This window comes from Crotalus tigris, unplaced genomic scaffold, assembly GCF_016545835.1.
Source record: "Crotalus tigris isolate CLP2741 ecotype Arizona unplaced genomic scaffold, ASM1654583v1 scf7180000019068.10715455, whole genome shotgun sequence".
Lineage (NCBI taxonomy): Eukaryota > Metazoa > Chordata > Lepidosauria > Squamata > Viperidae > Crotalus > Crotalus tigris.
In genome coordinates this window covers 1,759,733-1,779,239 of record NW_024097358.1, presented here as the reverse complement: position 1 = coordinate 1,779,239, position 19,507 = coordinate 1,759,733, and the positions used below count along the sequence as shown (strand labels likewise).

Genomic DNA, 19,507 nt, shown 5'->3' with positions numbered 1-19,507 from the left:
AGTTTTCTTGGCAATATTTTCAGAAATAGTTTGCCCTTGCCTTCTTCTTTCTAGGGCTGAAAGTGAGTGATTGGCCCAAGATCACTCAGCTGGCTTCATGCCCAAGGCAGAACTACAACTCACAGCCTCCCAATTTCTAGTCTGAGGCCTTTAACCACTACACCAAACTGATTCCCCTTTGCTTCTCTTACGTTACATATTTTGGATGACAGCATGCAATTAGAAGTAATAAAGTCCTTCTAAACCACCCATTGGTGTCTTCCATCCTTATTCACAAATGCCAATTTACTCCAACTACACAAACATTCTCACCACTTTGGCTAACTTCCATTTTCTCTCCCTGTCCTCATTTGTCTTATGCCCAGAGAAAGAAAACAGATAGTTTACAATTTATTCTACCGAACCAGTATGGAAACTATTTCAGTACCCAGTAAAAAAAAGGTGAAATACAAGAGCCCTTGAGAATCCATGTTTTAAGGGCTCATTCACCTGACTTTCCCAGAAACGGCCTAACCATGGACAGTGGGCCAACCCCTCCCTCAATATGACAACTCTTACCATAATTAAACTGGCTGTTTGGCTTGTCACAGTTGATAACATTGAAGCAGTATGGAATGGCAGACTTCATGGCACTGACCTCAAAGTAGAACCACTGATTGTATTGGGAGTTGTTGATGTCAGGGTTGAGGATCAAATCATATTCATACCTGGATCATAAAGCACAACAACAGAGTCTGAAACATCCATGAGCTACAAAACAAGTTTGTTTGAGAGCAGAATCCATGGGATATTAACCCACATATTAGAGTCATGATACATAACTACCCAAGGAGAATAGAATAGAATAGAATAGAATAGAATAGAATAGAATAGAATAGAATAGAATAGAATAGAATAGAATAGAATAGAATAGAATAGAGTAGAGTAGAGTAGAGTAGAGTAGGGTAGGGTAGGGTAGGGTAGGGTAGGGTAGGGTAGGGTAGGGTAGGGTAGGGTAGAGTAGAATAGAATAGAATAGAATAGAATAGGATAGAATAGAATAGAATAGAATAGAATAGAATAGAAGCTGGAAGGGACCTTGAAGGTCTTCTAGTCCAGCCCTCTGCTCAAGCACTACAGAGAACAGTAGAAACATAGAGACCTAGTCATCTGGCATGCACTGGGAACTTATATACCACAGGACTCTGCAGTCTGTTGATGTAAGCTGATTATTAAGATATATTGTTGGTTTGGCCCAGTTGTAGGGCCCCCAACCCTTGCATTCCACACAGGACTAGGCAAACACCTGCGGCTGCCAAACATCTGTCTCTCTCCAGTACTAGTTCTTTGACCTGAGAGTGAGAATGATCAGTTCAGTAGTCTAGTAACAGTAATTTCTGTCTATTGAAAACAACTTTTCTTAATAACCATGCTGTGAAGATATTCCCTTACTAATATGATGGACTTCCAAAAAGTTAAACATTATGGTTTATAATGTTTGCCTTACATCATGGTCTCTAAGCCTAATCTTTCCCAAGATGGCCTGGAACACCTTAGATACTCTGTTGGCCCTATTTGTCATACTTACTCCCGCACTTGGATGGCTTTACGGAGATTCCCAGATTCAAATTTGGAAAAGAATTTTAAGCAGTTTTGTTGATCTGACTGTAAAGACCTGAAACAAAAGGCAACACAATTAGTGCAAAGCTGACTGAGAAATAGCTAGCCCTGTTAACCACTGAAGAAGTTAGCAGAAAGCACTGGGACTCACAGAAACAGAGGTATTTCATAATCATTAGGTTCCCCATAGTTTTCTAATTGTATTTACATCCTTCCTCTTTGCTGGGAGAACAAGATGGTTTATGTAGAGATCACAGTGCATTTAACTCAGGGGTCTTCAAACTTGGCCCTTTTATGACTTGTGGACTTCAACTCCCAGAATTCCTCAGCCAGATGCCTGGCTGAGGAATTCTGGGAGCTGAAGTCCACAAGTCATAAAAGAGCCAAGTTGGAAGACTCCTGATTTAACTCTATATCCACAATCCTATGAGGACTTTTGGGCTGATAGAAAATTACTCCCAAAACTAACAGCAAGATTTTCATGTGAATCAGTGCTTGAACCTGGGTTTCTCCAGTTCACTACACCACCTTGGCTTTGTCTTCATCCTGTCTCCAGAAGAGGACCCTCCAGGGAAGATTTTATGAATGTGCAGAGGGGAGGAAAGATGGCAAAAAGTCCATGATTCGCTAACAATGGCCTCAACTACAGTAACAAAAATTTACTTACCCAGAGCTGTCTAAATTAAAGACAACTCGCTTGATTATATCAGCTGGTTGGACCACACGGCGGATGTCTTCAAATATTTTGGCCCTGTGGTAAAGAAAAAAAGGTTGATGTGGGGGTGAAGAACATGCACAGAAGGAGACTTCTTGTTGGGATTGTTACCTTTTTCTTTCACTCTGCTCCTGTAGAATAGGGGTCTCCAAACTTGGCAACTTTAAGTCTTATGGATTTCAACGCCCAGAATTCCCCAGCCAGCATGGCTGGCTGAGGAATTCTGAGAGTTGAAGTCTACAAGTCTTAAAGTTGCCAAGTTTGAAGACCCCTGGTATAAAACATGGGGAAGTATGTTGCAGCATGAAGTAGTTTTAACTTGACAGTCCTGTCCTATGCCTGAACACTTTAATCCATCCCCCAATTTAGATTTGCTCCACTCATCACAAACAGCCTCCTGAGGCACTCCTTGTTGCATTGTGGGGAGATGTGTTCTGTTTTCCCCATGGCTCCAACCACACTTCCATTGGCCAACGTTGCCTCAATATATAATTAGTGAGAGTGGTGCTCGCTATTTCCCCCACTGACCCCTTGCAATCTTCCCATCTCTATATCTTTACTCTAGGTTTAGAAGTAAAGGGAGAGAAACTTACTTTTGGATGCCACATCTCCTTTGCTGTAAAGGCTGGCTGTAAGTAGGGGGTTGATGACCCCAGAGATCTGGGAATGCTAGTACTCTGTAGTCTGGAATGGAGCGGGTGCAATTAGCCCTTGCCATAAAGTAGCTAGGTTTGTGGAAAGGGATATTCCCAGGGTGCTTCTCCAAAAGTTTTGTGACCATTTCAGAAGCTTCTATTCTCTCCTGGCAGCCAGGTCCACAGGAATTCATATGCTGGAACTGGGATGTCTGCCAGTTCTGCAATCCCTCTTGGGCTGTATGACCCTTACTGGAGACCATGCCTTTTCTGAAAGAAGTCACCAAAGGTTCTGATTCATCAAAAGTTCTTTTTCCAGGTTCTTGAGGTTTCTGTTTTTTCCCCTCTCTGTGTACTGGCCTCTCTAAAGTCCTCTGAATCTGCTTTTCTTCTTCTTCTTCGATACTTTGGTCCCCTTCTCTACATTTGAGCTGGCACTTCAGGGAAATAGCACATGGAATGACATGGAGGCAGGAACTGGTCAGGGTCCCAGCGATGTCCACAGAATTCAGCTCATCTTTCAGCTCCGTTTCTTTTTCCTTCAGCTAGGAGAAAAACAGACAACCAACCATTATGGATCATTGCATAAATCAGCTTTCTGGATGGATTGAAAAGTCAAAACCCCAGAAGGTTCTCACCTGAAAGTTATATTGAAGTTCAGGACACATGACCATATACTGATTCAGCTCCGATTCCGGTCGGTCCAGCTCTGGCTTTGACATGAGCTTGTTAATATCCTTCTCTAGATCATCATCCTTTCAAAATAAGAATGAAAAATAGGGAAGAAACCCTCTCATTTGATTCGTCTTCACCCATAGTCTTGGCTGAAGCCTACTCCCATTATATTCCCTATACTGCCACCACAACTATAACCAGTACAATAGGTAAGGAATGTCACAGAATATTTCTGAATGATAGTTCCTGACTTCCTAGACTATGGGCCATGCTTCTTGAGGCCCCAATTCTTGGACTGCACTTAGATAAACTCTTTTGAGGGAGAAGGGGAGGAAGAAAGAAATACATAATCATTTCACCGTGTATTTTGACTCACGCGTGGTAATTTGTGACAATAACAGGGGGTCATATCTATCCACAATTATGAAAAATAAGAAGCTAACCATAAAACAGATACCTACTAGTTGGAAATTTAACTTTGCATACATCCAAAAGTCAACCATCAGGACCTCTAGTTCAACATCATTTATAACAACAAGGCTAGATGTTTCTATAACAGAATAAGTTTTTTTCTCATAAATAGCAAGGTGATGACCTTAACTATTTGAATGCGTACAATATCCCACTTTTGTTCCACCATGGATTTTGCAGTAACATATGCTTAGACCCTGGTTTTCTCCTATCCAGACAAGAGTCAGACTTAAAACCAGCTTATTGTAAATAGAGCAGTTATTATTAATAATAATAGTAGTAGTAAAGTTGGAAGGGACCTTGGAGGTCATCTAGTCCAACCCCCTGCTCGGGCAGGAAACCCTACACCATTTCGGACAAGTGGCTGTCCAGTCTCTTCTTAAAAACTTCCAGTGTTTGGAGCATTTACTGCTTCTGGAGACAGGTTGTTCCACTGATTAATTGTTCTCACTGTCAGGAAGTTTCTCCTTAGTTCTAGGTTGCTTCTCTCCTTGATTAGTTTCCACCCGTTGCTTCTTGTCCTGCCTTCAGGCGCTCTGGAAAATAGCTTGACTCCCTCTTCTTTATGGCAGCCCCTGAGATATTGGAATACTGCTATCATGTCCCCCGTTGTCCTTCTCTTCGTTAAACTAGACATACCCAATTCTAGCAACCGTTCCTTATATGTTTTAGCCTCCAGGCCCCTAATCATCTTTGTTGCTCTTCTCTGTACTCTTTCTAGAGTCTCAACATCTTTTTTACATCGTGGTGACCAAAACTGGATGCAGTATTCCAAGTGTGGCCTTACCAAGGCATTGAAGAGTGGTATTAATACTTCACGTGATCTTGAGTTCTATCCCTCTGTTAATGCAGCCTAGTACTGTGTTGGCCTTTTTGGTAGCTGCAGCACACGGCTCATATTTAAGGGATTGTCCACTAGGACTCCGAGGTCCCTCTCACAGTTACTACTATTGAGCATGGTGCCACCTATGCTGTACTTGTGCATTTGGTTTTTCTTGCCTAAATGTAGAACCTTGCTTTTTTCACCATTGAATTTCATTTTGTTAGTTAGTGCCCACTGTTCAAGTCTGTCCAGATCCTTCTGTATCTTAAGCCTGTCTTCTGGAGTGTTATATATTATAATGTTCCGTCAGACTTTGGCCTGATCTGAATCTTGCTTAGAAAAGCAGTTTTATGGCTGATTGGGGCTTTGAATCTCTTAGAATATCTGGCAGACATTCAGAAAGGACGAAGCATCTCTGCTGATATCTCCTACCATCTCTCATCTATTAAAAGTGTAATGAATTAAGGCATGGCTATCAAACACATGACAGCTGGCTACGAAACAACGTTACTTACTTCCTCTTTATTTCCAGCATCTTCATTATCACAGTCTTTCTCAATCTCTTCCTCAGCATCTTCATCGAAATAATCTGCAAAGAAAAGACAACAAAGCCAAGAATCAACAATCAAACTGTCCAAAGAAGTGAGCTCTTTCCCACATGGATGACTCGGACACTGATAGCATCCACAACACACACAAAAATAAGTCTCATCAGAGGAGAAACAATATATGCATTTGTAACGAAGAAAAAAGCAATATGCAAAACAAGACAATTTAACCAAAATCACAAGCATGCACTTGAGGGTAATTTGCAGGCATCTTAAATAGAATTTGCTGTCTGCTCAACTATTTTTAAAATCTTTTATTCAGATGACATAATTACAGGAAGTTATTGTCGACCCTGCGTGTTGTTGTTGTTGTTTTTTTTTGTGTGTGTCTTGGTTTATGGTGTGGAGCTTCAACCATCCTGCCAAACTACACATCAGCTTCCACCATGCTGTTTCTTAAATCTCAGAGTTCTCCTCTTCCTCTGAGTCAGCAGCCATACAGGTCATGAGGGGAGACCATCTCTCAAGAGAATACTATCATCAAATTAGTTCCAAAAATGATTTAACTACCTCATTCCATCTTCTTGGCTGGAATTTTAATTTTCCCTGCCACCTTCATCCCCATCCCAATTCTCCATCAGCAATCATGTTGAGGGCATACAATCTTTATTGGCTGTACTGGGAGAGGAGAATATTTGTAGCTGAAGGTTGAGATGAGGGATCCTAGGTGCTCTCTGCACTTGGTGGTTTTGTTGCAGACGTTTCTTTACCCAGGATCATCAGCGCCCTGACATGGTTACCTGGTTTGATAATGAAATGTCTGTAAGAAAACAACCAAACTCGGAGAGCACCAAGGACCCTTGATTTATTGGCCTTGTTTGGCATAATCTTCTTGTGAAGATATGTTGCCTCTTGTGGTGATGTATTCTTCTGCAAACATCAACATTAAAGTGTGCTGCTATCTCTTCATGCTTCATGGGAGCATATTTCGTACTACAAGGCAGATCAACCCTCACAGCCTGAATATTTTCTTTTTCTTCTTGGGACTTTGGAACAACTTACCTTCAGGTCTGGGGAGTGAAAGTTCTGTTTTCCCAGGAATGGGAAAAGAATAGGAACTGCTAATTGCAGCTGAAGGAAAGGGCATCTTTGGATAGGTTTTCCTGAGGACCTGAGTCACTGTATTGACGATAGGGTCCAGAGTCTTGCTAAACAGACTGTCCTAAACAAGAGCAAAAATGAACATTCAGATTATCATTTTCCCTCCGGCTCAGGTAGCTCCACCGACAAAGAATCCAGCTTGATGCAAGGGACTTATTCTGTTACATTAATTATAGTAAATGTGATTATTTCCCATGTGTTTAATAATGACTCTTTTCTATCAAATTAACTGTTACAACTTGGCAGCCATTGTTAAAAGGGATCTGAAGGCCGCAGGAGTGGTTTTCAGGAGCACGAGCAACAAAACCGTGCTACTGGTTTATTTGTTGATAAATAGTTGTTATAGGCTGCGAAGCATAATGTGTTCACTTTGCAGAGTGCCTGCATTCCAGAGGGGGTTGACAAAATGAAAAACCAATCACATTCTTATGTAGATGGTCATCACACAGCTTAGCAAGAAAGATATATGATGGCTGAGCTGTTCTCTTTTCTTTTCTCCAGAGACCACAGTGTGTGAGCTAGCAACACAAATTCCAACACTACAAAAAGCTAGACTTTTAAAACGGTTAAAAAAAAAAAAGAGAGTGTGTTCTAATGATAGAGGACATTTGGCTCTTGGGATGAAAATCTTTTAATTTGTTGGAAGTGCTGAGGAGGTGCTTATCTTAAGATCACATGTAACTAACATTTCAGGGCCCCCTTCATGCAGATTTTCTTTTCCAGCCTTAGAGTTTGGAATTAACTCAGCTTGTTTGTGAAATGGAACCAATATAATAAAGATGCAGTTTACTAGTGTGACCAACTAAGATTGTGCCTATTGTTTTATCCCTCAATCCAAAGTAGTCCGAGATGCAAAATCCGTAACAGGATTAAATATTTTAAGATTAACAAAAAAAAAAAAAAAAAAAAGCTCTGGGGTCAAATGCATATTTGCAAAGCTTCCTCTATTTCTAAAGGGAGATGGAGAGAATTTTGTCTGCTTTGCATTTTTGAGCGAACAAATCTCATTCGTATCTTTTGGACAATTATATGTTTCAGAACAGTTACACTTCTCACTTGTCTGAATTTGGTGAATACAGTGTCAAGGAAAGCTGCACAGGAGAATATGTAGTTTTGAGGACATTGCATATTAAATGGACATTTGATTAAAAAAAAATCCAATACCGAAATAAATGTGAAATTCACACTTCAAAAAAAAGGCTTACAGATGCAGAACTGGGATAGAAAAGACTGAATGAATTATTTATCTATAATTCTAATAGGAAATGTTACACGATTTGGGAAGTATTCTTTTAACTCGTACCTTAAAACTGGATTAGTTAATAAGAAAAATAAGACACAGCCTGTGAAGACATTGCTGACTACAAACTAATTTTTGCATTCAAGTTATATATTATGTTAATTTACATCCACAGTTTCCAAAAGACAAGAGAGGTTGGGAATAAATTAGAGTGTTTATACTTTATGGAAGACAGATCTCTCTCTTTCAAGGACTTTTGAAATTTCAGCTTGAGGTTCACTCCTAAAGACTACCTAATCCAAGTCTAACTGTAAGAGCAAGAGATCATAAATATAAACGTCAATATTTCATCCTTGGTTATGAGGTTTTTTTTGATCACAGTCCTTCTAATTTGGTACTTCTACTTAAATGAAAATAAATATGCAAAATCATTACATAATAATTACACTACATTGTCCATGGGGCATGACTGTTTTTAAGTGATGTTATTCATCTTTGGGACAATTTTTAAGTGGCCATTATGGACCAAGTCTAAAGAAGATAAATCATATGGAATGCCTTGGCAACTACAAAGTCCTAACTCATTAAAGCCACATCATGCGTCTTGGAATGTTGACTGAATATATATTATAGATCAGTTTATCATTAAGGCAGAGAACTTTAACCAGAGCCTGTAAGTCACAGTTTAATTTCAGTTAGTTCACCTAAATATGGTCCATCTTTCAAACTGAACTACCTGTTATTGATCTGTCAGGGACAACCTCTTGAAGCAACCATTAACCAATAGCAGACAATATTGGTCGCTCAGAGTTGAACTGTGGAGCTCAAAGGGCACCAAAGATCCCATTAACCCCAACAATTCAAGCAAGATTCTCTACTTGCCACTGTTTTCACCATATATGAACAAATAGAGAAGAGGATTAATTGGGCTCATTAAAGGGAAAGGGGACAGTCTAGCTTTTCCCCATAGTGTGTGGCTACAACCCAATAGGAAGAAAAAGGTGTCCCAATATGTTCAGGTGAAAAGAAGCTCAGGGCAAGCAAGAGACAAGCTATTGCAAAGGCAACAGGGACATATAACCTCAGAAGTAGAAGAAGTGGGTCTACTGGCAGGGTGATTAACCATCATTTGATACAATTGGCAGGCTGGACCTCAACTTTGTTCTCCAAAGCACCAGAGGGCAGGACGAGAAACAATGGTTGGAAACTGATCAAAGAGAGAAGCAACCTGGAATTAAGGAGAAACTTCCTGACAATGAGGACAATCAACCAGTGGAACAGAAGTTGCCTCCAGAAATCGTGGGCACTCCCTCACTGGAGATTTTTAAGAAGAGACTAGACATTCACCTGTCTGGGATGGTATAGGTCAGGGGTAGTCAACCTGGCTCAGGAATTCTGGGAGTTGAAGTCCATGAGTCATAAAAGAGCCAAGGTTGACTACCCCTGGTATAGGTTCTCCTGCTTGAGCGGGGGGCTGGACTAGAAGACCTCCAAATTTCCTTCCAGCTCTATTCTCTATTCTATTCTATCTCTAAGGATGAGCTAAACTCAAGATGTTACACAAACATGGTCACTGAACGTTTGCTTACCTGAGTTGTTCTGAAAAGGATCTCCATGCCATGAACAAGAAGGAAATTTTCTCTCCCGGAGTGGACATTGGTGATATGCTTGAGACAAAGCAAAAGACCCCTCCGGATTAGAATGTAGTTATTTGAAGTGTCTCGATGATGCCAATCTTGATATAACCAGAGCAACTGACAAACGTAGCCTCTGTGCACAGCTCGGCGACTATTGGACTCTGAAAGCAAAGAGCCAACTGATTGAGCAGCTACAGGAAATGTCTACAGTTCAATTATTAGACATGAGTGGGGAAACGTTGGTTCCCTGAAAAGATGAAAGGAACGTTAGCTGATTTGTCCATCCAGAGACAAAAGAAGCTTGAGAAAAAATCAAATGTAAAGGAACCATTCAGGAGATTGGCTTTCCCTTCTCAGGTGAACTTTTAAAACAGGAGAGAGTAACTTGCCTCTTGCATCCTTTCCTTTCCTTTGGGAAGTTGTGTTTGCTCTTCCAGCACTGGCTGAATTCGGAGGGAAAGCTAGGATCTATGAAATGATTTACAGAATAGATTCTGTTGCATTTGATGGACCAGAATCAGTGTGTGTGAGCTTGTGGTACTAAGTGTGTGTAATTGGGCTATGTGGGGATGACCTAGGGCAGGGGTAGGCAACCTTGGCTCTTTTATGACTCATGGACTTCAACTCCTAGAATTCCTGAGCCACCCTGGCTCAGCTTGGAAACCTCTCCCTTTCCCCTCAGCATGGCTGGCTCAGGAATTCTAGGAGTTGAAGTCCACGAGTCATAAAAGAGCCAAGGTTGCCTACCCTTGACCTAGGAAAACTGAGCCCAGAGATACAGTCTGTGGAATGGTCAAATAAGAGACAGCATAACCCGAAACTAGATAGTAGGTGGGGCAAGAGACTCAGAAGAGACACACACACCCTGATGTCTTGAGAGTAAAGGAGATGGGTAGAGAATTGTCCTTTCAGACTTGCAATATTCTGTTAATTTTCCAAGAGCCCAGAAGATCCTGGTCAATGGAAGTGACAGCTTGTGAGCAGAACAAAAAGACACAGAAGACCCTTGTTTGCTTTGCAAATACTTTGATTGTTATTGTGAGCGGCCCAGAGTTGTGTTTTAAGATGGATGGGCATGCAAATCTTGTAAATAAATAAGTAAGGTTCATATGAAAAGTTAGCAAGACTATAGGACTGCTGTTTTGGTTATGAAATGGTAATGACAGAGGGGGGAAAATGTCAAAAATGTCCTACATTTAGCAGTACTGAAAGCACCAGAACATGTTTGTGCAGAGCACAGAGTCCTCTTGACAAAAGCAAGGTGGATTTGGCTAAGCCTATCTTCATAAAATTGCCTGTTGAAATTCTGCAGTTTGTAAGTTCACCAAATGCCTTAACTCACAACATACCAGAGATCTCTGCTAGGCCTGAAACAAAGACAGCTGCATTACAGAAACATCCTGACCTTATAAGTATCCTTTTGTTGTTGTTATTATTGTTAAAGGTCAAACTCATCAAAAGCTGTCAGAAAACGAGTAATCAAAGAGACTAGGGAGCAAACGCATTTGAATAGCAATCAGGAACAGCCATTCTGTCTGCCTGGCATCTGTTATATGTGTCTTCTACTTTTCTAGTCTCCAAATGACAATATCAGATCGATTCACAGTTACTAATAAAACCCTTGTGTCATTGAAGGAACATGTTGTGTGCAAATTCCATTTATCAAATCTCGGTTTACTTCAAAGATAGTCACCAATGCTTATGATATAATTATCTGCAAGATTAGTGATCTTCATAACCATCTCCCCAGAGCTACAGAAGTATCCTTTTAAAAGAAAAAGGAAAGAAAGTAGAATAATTCCTCTTCCCCTTCTTGTAAAAGAATTCTAGAACCAACCTCTCACACCTTTGTTGCTTATTCAATAAAGCATGGGTAAACCAAACAATGGCTTAGTAATATAACCTATCTCAGAAGTGATCAGTCTGTTAATACCTACACTGAGAAACAGAAGCCAAGGCCCAGAATGTGAATTTCTTAAAGACATTTGACTGACCACTATGGAAACAGGATGCTAGCTTGGATCCATCTTTCGATTAATGCAATAAGACTCTTCTTACATCCTTTGTAAAATGTCCATTTAGCTAGGATTTATACAGAAGGCAACATTTGTAATAAAAGCAAAATATGAAATGGGTTAAAATGGGAGAAAATATACTTTTGATCAAATATTGTCCATTGTTATTTGGTGTGATGCCTTCAAAGTGACATTTTCATCTTTCATACAGTTGTCATTTTGATGTGCTGAATCTCATTCGGTTGTTCTCTCCAGAAGAAAAACAATAAAGCAAAACAATGTCCACAAAAAATGTTACTGTTAAAGTTTTGAACTGATCCTCTTATCAATCCTAATTTAACTCCTCAATATGTGTGTACATTAGAATAGAAAAAAACTGGCTGAGAAAGGATAAAATGGGACCTGAACTACACCTTTGAAGAACTGCACTACTGTTGTTCACATTCTAATAATCTAATATGAATAATAGCACACCCCTAAAATATAATGCTTTCTAAGAAAACTATTTGAATATTACAAATAATCAAAGCTGATACAATAGATTAATCCAGGATGATAGTGAAGAAGGGCTGGTTCACACCAAATTGTCATTGCCATCATCATCATCAACATCAACATCATCAATCTTCATCATTGTCATCATCAATCATCATCATCATCAAGAACAATGTCATCATTGCAAATCATTGTAATCTAGTTAATGTTCATATTAGTCATGGTTTAGAACTGCTAAAAGGCAGGGATCGTACAATATGCTAAAACTAAACCAAACAGATCCCATTCTGGCTTGGTGGCATGTTGAAAAACCTTTTTTATCCCAATGAACTTTCCTCACCCTAAACCTCTTTCAAGACTTTCTCCTAGGAATAATCATCAGTATTATATAACACAACTTTTATATGATATGGGGTTTACTAATATTTTTGTAACTATTCTATGTGAAATATATCATTCTATAATCAACAGCCTACAAGCAAAAGGTTTTTGGCATGACAGCCTTTTTTGAAACCATTCAATAGATTGGCATGTCCAGATTTGTACATTTTTTCCTCAAAAAGTCAATGCAACTGGCTTCCCCAGTCCACATTTTTTACCTGACACCACCAACCAAAGCCTCTGAGATCAGCTTCTACATGTTAATTACTTTCTAAGTTGCATAAGTTTGTAATGCTGGGAGAATGCTTCCTAGTTGACAGTGATAAATATGGCCAGCATCAGATTAAAATAACTAGCTGATAAACAAATTATTCACTAAAAATAAATACTGGATTACAGGTTTTGGAAAACTGGAATAGTTATGGTAAGAGCACCCCCATGTGGAACAAAAAGAATACAGATTGTAAGAAAAAAAAGATTTGGAGTGTGCAGGAGAAAAACCAAGCAATAATATTTTAACTATCTCCTGAAGAATTTTATTGGTATCAACTCAAACTTTTACACTAATTTACAGAAGATTATATAACCCAATTGCCTGGTGTAAACTACAGCTTCCATTGCAAATTATAATATAAAATAAGGAAAATATAACTTTTTAAAAGTGCACAAACTCCACAAGGCTATGCTCCATGCCATGGTTACAGGAATAGAAATATCCTAGTGATGTCCTAGCTAGCCAAAGCAGGACAAGAAGCAATGGATGGAAACTAATCAAGGAGAGAAACAACCTAGAACTAAGGAGAAATTTCTTGACAGTTAGAACAATTTATCAGTGGAACAACCTGCCTCCAGAAGTTGTGAATTTTGGGAGTTGAAATCCACAAGTCACAAAAGGGCCATGTTTGAAGACCCCTGATATACACTAACTAAGGTAGCTTTTGAAGCATTTTTGTGAAATGAAAACTTCAGCACCATGGAAAGTACACAAGTACATGGCCTTGTGATTCAGGACTTCAGAGCCGCAACTTGCAATATTGCAAATCAAATCAAGTCAAGTCAAATCTTTATTGGGGTCATAGACCAGAATGGGCAATACCGCAATTAATGTCAGAGACAAGCTACTTGATGTGAATATATGAGAAACAGTGGTGGTTCAGAACACAAGTATCTCTAGTTCAGTATTTTGTTAGTTCATGGCAGGCTAGCTGAATTCAGAAAGCTCACAAACAGAAAACAATGGCAATTGCTCTCTTTTATTCTGGTTCATTGAGATCTATTAGATTCTGACTTTTACTCCAAAGGTAATTTGAACACATCAGTGATACTAGCCATTAATAGCCACACATTTATCCTACATCTCTGTAAAGTCATCTAAAGGCATGCCCATCACTGCATCCAGTGGAATAGACTTTTAAAACCACATGTACACAACTAACACAGATCAGAACAACTTAGGCTTTAGAAATTCCATCATTCTCCACCAACTTATAAATTACTTTTTACAACTGTGTAATCCCTTAATTTGGGGTAGAATCAGGGCGACTGGATGGAGCTGAGCATTTACTGGCCAGATGTCCTTTCTGACACCATGCAGAGTTCAGAGCAGATTTTTTTTTCTTTGTGCCCCAGGAGAGAAACATCTGCCACTACCTAGGATTGATCTCTCAACTTTCCGGATGGAAGGCAAACGTCTTCACCACTAGGCCTCCATACCACTCTTTCACCACCAACTTATATTTTAAAAAATAAAAAAATAGGCTAAACCTCTTTGTGAGGATTTGGGGAAATGTCCAAAATTGCACCTGATTTGATTTTTCTTTTATAATAGCAATAGCACTTATATATTACTTCATAATGCTTCACAGCACCCTCCGGGCAGTTTACAATGTCAGCATATTGCCTTCAACAATCTGAGTCCTCAAAATAACCATGAAAGGAGAACAACATGCCTTAAAAAGAAACAGATCTTCATGAATTTGAACCAGACAGTGACCTGGTTTACCCACTGCTATGCTTTATTGATTAAACTACAATTTAACTGTCTGTTAAATGGAAACGGAACAAGTTACATTATGAGGCTGTACAATATACAAACCCAACTATTTTTTACTGACTACTAGTAACAATCTAAAAAAGGCTTTTTTCCAATTTTGCTGCCCAGGAATCAATGCAATTCACATTAATGCATGTGCTTTATCACCAAGTTATGCTCTGTGAATTCTGAATTTCTCCACCAAGTTCACATTATCCCATTTGTACTGATACCCCAACAAAGACACCCTGGCACATACTATTTGTTCTTTGCCTATTTGGGGTTTTCAGTGTCTTTTTTTTTCAAAACTCAGAACTCAAACTAATATACTCCATCACTGGAGGTTTTCAAGAAGAGACTGGCAACCATTTAATAATGATGATGATGATGATGATGATGATGATGATGATGATAATAATAATAATAATAATAATAATAATAATAATAATAATAATAATAATAATAATAATAATAAAGTTAGAAGGGACCTTGGAGGTCATCAAGTCCAACCCCCTGCTCAGGCAGGAAACCCTACACCATTTTGGACAAATGGCTGTCCAGTCTCTTCTTAAAAACTTCCAGTGTTGGCGCATTCACCGCTTCTGGAGGCAGGTTGTTCCACTGATTAATTGTTCTAACTGTCAGGAACTGTTTCTCCTTTGTTCTAGGTTGCTTCTCTCCTTGATTAGTGTCCATCCATCGCTTCTTGTCCTGCCTTCAGGTGCTTTGGAGAATAGCTTGACTCCCTCTTCTTTGGGGCAGCCCCTGAGATATTGGAACACTGCTATCCTGTCCCCCTTCGTCCTTCTCTTCATTAAACTAGACATAGCCAATTCCAGCAGCCTTTCCTTATACGCTTTCGCCTCCAGTCCCCTGATCATCTTTGTTGCTCTTCTCTGTACTCTTTCTAGAGTCTCAGCATCTTTTTTACATCGTGGTGACCAAAACTGGATGCAGTATTCCAAGTGTGGCCTTACCAAGGCATTGTAAAATGGTATTAACACTTCAAGTGATCTTGATGCTATCCCTCTGTTAATGCAGTCTAGCACTGTGTTGGCCTTTTTGGCAGCTGCAGCCAGGATGCAGACCAGGATGGTATAAGGTCTCCTGCCTTCAGCAGACAGTTGCCTTTGAGGTCCCTTCCAAGCCTATGAGTCTATGTATTCTATATCTACATTGACTAGTTTTCTTGATCAGAAACTTTGCTGTTTAATAATCAACTGAAGTATACACATAACCCACCCACGGCCACCAAAAAAGGAACAAAAGCAAAATGTTGTAATTTTCTATTTCACGTGCAATAATTTCACTAATGTATGCCTGATCAAAGTGTTAAACACACAATGCTACCTCCACCCAATAATTTTAGTTCCCATCATGTGCCAAGCAGAGGTAAAACTAGCATTATATCGGCAGAGTCTCCATGGAGATTCCCTGTGTTATGATATGGTAGCACTGAACACTCTTCCTAATTTTAAAAAATAAATAAATTTTCAAATACAGGGGAAATGGCTACAAAACTTCACTGATGCTAATGGAGGAATGCATTGTTATTCTTTTAATCCTTAAAGCTACACACTGGCGGTAAGATGGTTTATTTATTTAAAAGAAATCTAAAAGGAAAGCATTATGCCAACTACTTAATCCTAAATTAGACCGGGGCACCATATACTTAAAATATATTGTATTAAATTAGGAACTGAAGCAGGATGACAGCTTGCACATTATCTAGGTTAACCATAAAAGAGAGGGCAATTGGGGCCAATATGAAAGAGGAGAAGTATAAAGTAAGGGAAGACAATTTTCTCAAGGAATATCTCCTGTGAAAAAACTGGAAAAGGAATTTTTTCCCCTCTCTCAGTAACACTGTTCATCAAAAAAAAAAAAAAATCCACCCTCCATTCTCATAGTTTTGCTTTAATGCCACTTCAATAATGTCAGATCCCAGGAGCTGGTGAATAAAAGAGAAGTGTTTTTTTTTTAAAAAAAAAAAAATATGCTCCCATATCTTTCCTCTTTCTTAATATCCAACGTTTCCATTCTAAAAGGTGAAGGTAGCACCAGAGTTGGCAGATTAAGATTTAAAACCTGAATCGAGGCATTTGTTCATCGAAATAATCTGACCTTTCAATACAGGTTGAAGATTGATGCTGTCATGTTATTTGTGAATTGAAAACTTCAATCAGTAGATTTTAAATAGATCAACTTCTAGAGCTCTGGGTTTCTTTCACAAAAAGCACTCAAATCCTAATGCTCATAGCAGAATAACAGAGTTGGAAGGGACTTTGGAGGTCATCTAGTCCAACCCCCTGCTCAGGCAGGAAACCCTATACCATTTCAGACAAGTGGCTGTCCAGTCTCTTCTTAAAAGCCTCCAGTGATGGAGCACCCACAACTTCTGGAGCCAAATTGTTTCACTGATTAATTGTTCTCACTGTCAGGAAATTTCTCCTTAGTTCTAGGTTGCTTCTCTCCTAGATTCCTTTGACTCATCAAAGCGTGTGCAAAGGAGGATGGAGCAGTGAAAAGGAGGGTGCACTGGTGGGTGAGAGTGGAGAAGGACAACATAGGCTTGTGATTTACCATCAGGAAGATTGATGAAGACAAAGTGTTCTTCGACTGGAGACAAAGTTTTATTAAATTCTGGTGATAAATGCCTAAGTTGTCTTGGGATGGGAGAAAGAGACACAGGATGATATAACACTGGCTTCAGGAACATTCACTCTTTGTGCAGGATTGTGCGAGGGCCCGTTCTTTCATTTAGCAGATCCTTTAAACCCTGCATAAATAAGGCTGCAGCTGAATGTCCCCATAACTTAGCAATCATCAGTGACCCTCCAAAGCTTTCCTTCTCTGCCACCAGGAACCAATATCCTGGTCTCCAAAATGTGATCTCACCTCTCCTTGAAGTCACACTGAACCCACTGGGATAGTAGTGGCAGCAGTGTTGCAAAAGACCACCACCTTTTAGTGGGTTTGCTACATCAAACACTGGTATACATCAACATCAGTGTTGATATACATCAACACTGAGAACTTATGCATCGGAGACAAATTCCTTGTGTGTCCAATCATACTTGGCTAATAAAATATTCCATTCCATTCTCCAGGGTCAGAGGCTGGATCATTCTTAGCAAATCCATTTTTGTAAAACTAATGATATTAGAATGGTTCTTGGAGGAGAACCATTCCAATATTTCCAGCCTTGAACCTCCAATGATTTGTGGACAAGAACTCCACACATCCCCAGTGTCAAGGTTTATTGGGGAAAAGATTCTCCAGGAATTCAGTTAGAAGCCTTATTGAAAGATGCCGAAGAAAAACAATATTTCCTAGAATTTACAATTAGGGTATGATTCAAACCAGAAATCTGTTCAAATAGACAATGTATTGCTGCTGCTTACACAATTCTCTGCCCTAGATTAATTATTCTAACAACATCATCCTTACTTAACCCCCAAGCCCTCATATGTCCTATAGGCATTCTTGTAAAACAAAACAAGGGCGATAAATCTCGGTGCTTGAGTTGGAATAAGAAAACAAGACATTTGTAAGTAGAGAACCGCTTGGCAGAGGGGAAAGAGCTAGACCAAGAATTAACCTTAGTTTGACTTCTGTCACAAATGACTAGTCTCACGCACCATTTTGTGACCAGCACCCACATTGAGCTGTCCAAATCTCAAGGATTTCTCCTGCCCTAAAGTGTTCTCCAAATCCAGGAGAAAACAGTTTGGTAGACCTGAGAATAAGTACACTGTTTAAGAGGCGGCATCTAGAACGTGGCAAGAAGAACTTTCTTCTTCTTCTTCTTTTTATAACTCGTGTACTGTACCCTAAAGTGAGGCAAATATAGTGTGACATGTTCAAAGTATCCCATGTCCTCTGCACTGCATTTTTGCAGTCTCAGTGTTCTGCTGCAGTTTCAGAGGAGTGATCCTAATCAGAATGAAGGAGGGAAGAAATGGGGAGACTTTATACAAATGAGAGCATTTCTGTGTATACAGACAGAATAGGAAACAGTGCATAGGGAGAGAAAAAAAATGAGAAAGGTAGAAAAGCTTACTTGATTTCAACAAAGCTGCCAGAGCTTCAACTGCTGCCCTAAGGAGAGAAGAGGGGAGGGAGGGAAAAGTAGAAAGATCATTTTCTTCCATAATTTCAGTAACCTTTAGCTCTCTAATTTCTCCCTCCCAGCAAGTGCAAAGAGCTCCAAAGGAAAAGTTCTATTTTGGTATTCCTACCAACTTGGAAGGCTTCATCTGTAATGCTTGGTCCCATGAGACAATTAAACCCAGAGCCTTTGCATTATCATTAGCTGATTTGCACTGGGCATGTTGTACAAATGTCCAGGTAACTGGGGAAATATTTTATTCTTGATAGAGTGTCTTTAGATCTTATCTCTCCCTAATACTTGCCATCTTTTACTGGTGGTTTGGCATTGTCCGATCAAATGTAGGTTTGGCTATTAACAGAAAAACAGAGTTGGAAGGGACCTTGGAGGTCCTCTAGTCCAACCCCCTGCTCAAGCAGGAGACGCTATACCATTTCAGACAAATGGCTGTCCAGTCTCTTCTTAAAAGCCTCCCGTGATGGAGCACCCACAACTTCTGAAGGCAAGCTATTCCACTGAAGGCAAGTTATTCTCACCGTTAGGAAATTTTTCCTTAATTCTAGAGGTTGCTTCTCTTCTTCATTAGTTTCCAACTATTGTTTCTTACCCCACAGAGGAATTTTCCCATGTATTTTGCCAGGGAATGTGGATAAGGCAGGCTTGGAAAATAAACACTGTCCTAACTATACCCATGGACTCCGAATCCATTGGCGAGGTCAATTTTGGTCTACGAATTCATGGCGACCTAAACCAAACTCTAAGTGGATTTCTCCCCCAGGGAATTTGGATAAGACAGGCTCAGAAAATATGCACCCTCCTAACCATACCCATGGGCTCCAAATCCATTGATGAGGTCCATTTTGCTGTCTGAATTCATGGAGACCTAGCCCTAACCCTAAGTGGATTTCCACCCAATGGAATTTTCCAGGAACATGGATAAGGCAGGCTCGGAAAATATGCACCCTGTTC

At 39.7% G+C, this 19,507-nt stretch overlaps 1 protein-coding gene across 3 annotated transcripts in view; it reads right to left on the bottom strand.

Annotated features, from left to right (window-relative positions):
- AGBL1 (ATP/GTP binding protein like 1) overlaps positions 1–19,507 on the bottom strand; it is a 266,603-nt gene that overhangs the window by 209,682 nt on the left and 37,414 nt on the right. For all 3 annotated transcript variants that reach the window (XR_005558631.1, XM_039359254.1, XM_039359255.1), the window contains exons 6-14: positions 18,491–18,528; positions 9,457–9,665; positions 6,529–6,688; positions 5,434–5,507; positions 3,588–3,704; positions 2,908–3,494; positions 2,267–2,350; positions 1,568–1,654; positions 559–707 (exon numbers count right to left, since the gene is read on the bottom strand). Coding sequence is in view for 2 of the 3 variants with exons in the window: in XM_039359254.1 (XP_039215188.1) it covers positions 559–707; positions 1,568–1,654; positions 2,267–2,350; positions 2,908–3,494; positions 3,588–3,704; positions 5,434–5,507; positions 6,529–6,688; positions 9,457–9,665; positions 18,491–18,528 (1,505 nt within the window). In the remaining variant the exon portion in view is untranslated. The remainder of the gene's footprint in view (positions 1–558; positions 708–1,567; positions 1,655–2,266; positions 2,351–2,907; positions 3,495–3,587; positions 3,705–5,433; positions 5,508–6,528; positions 6,689–9,456; positions 9,666–18,490; positions 18,529–19,507) is intronic.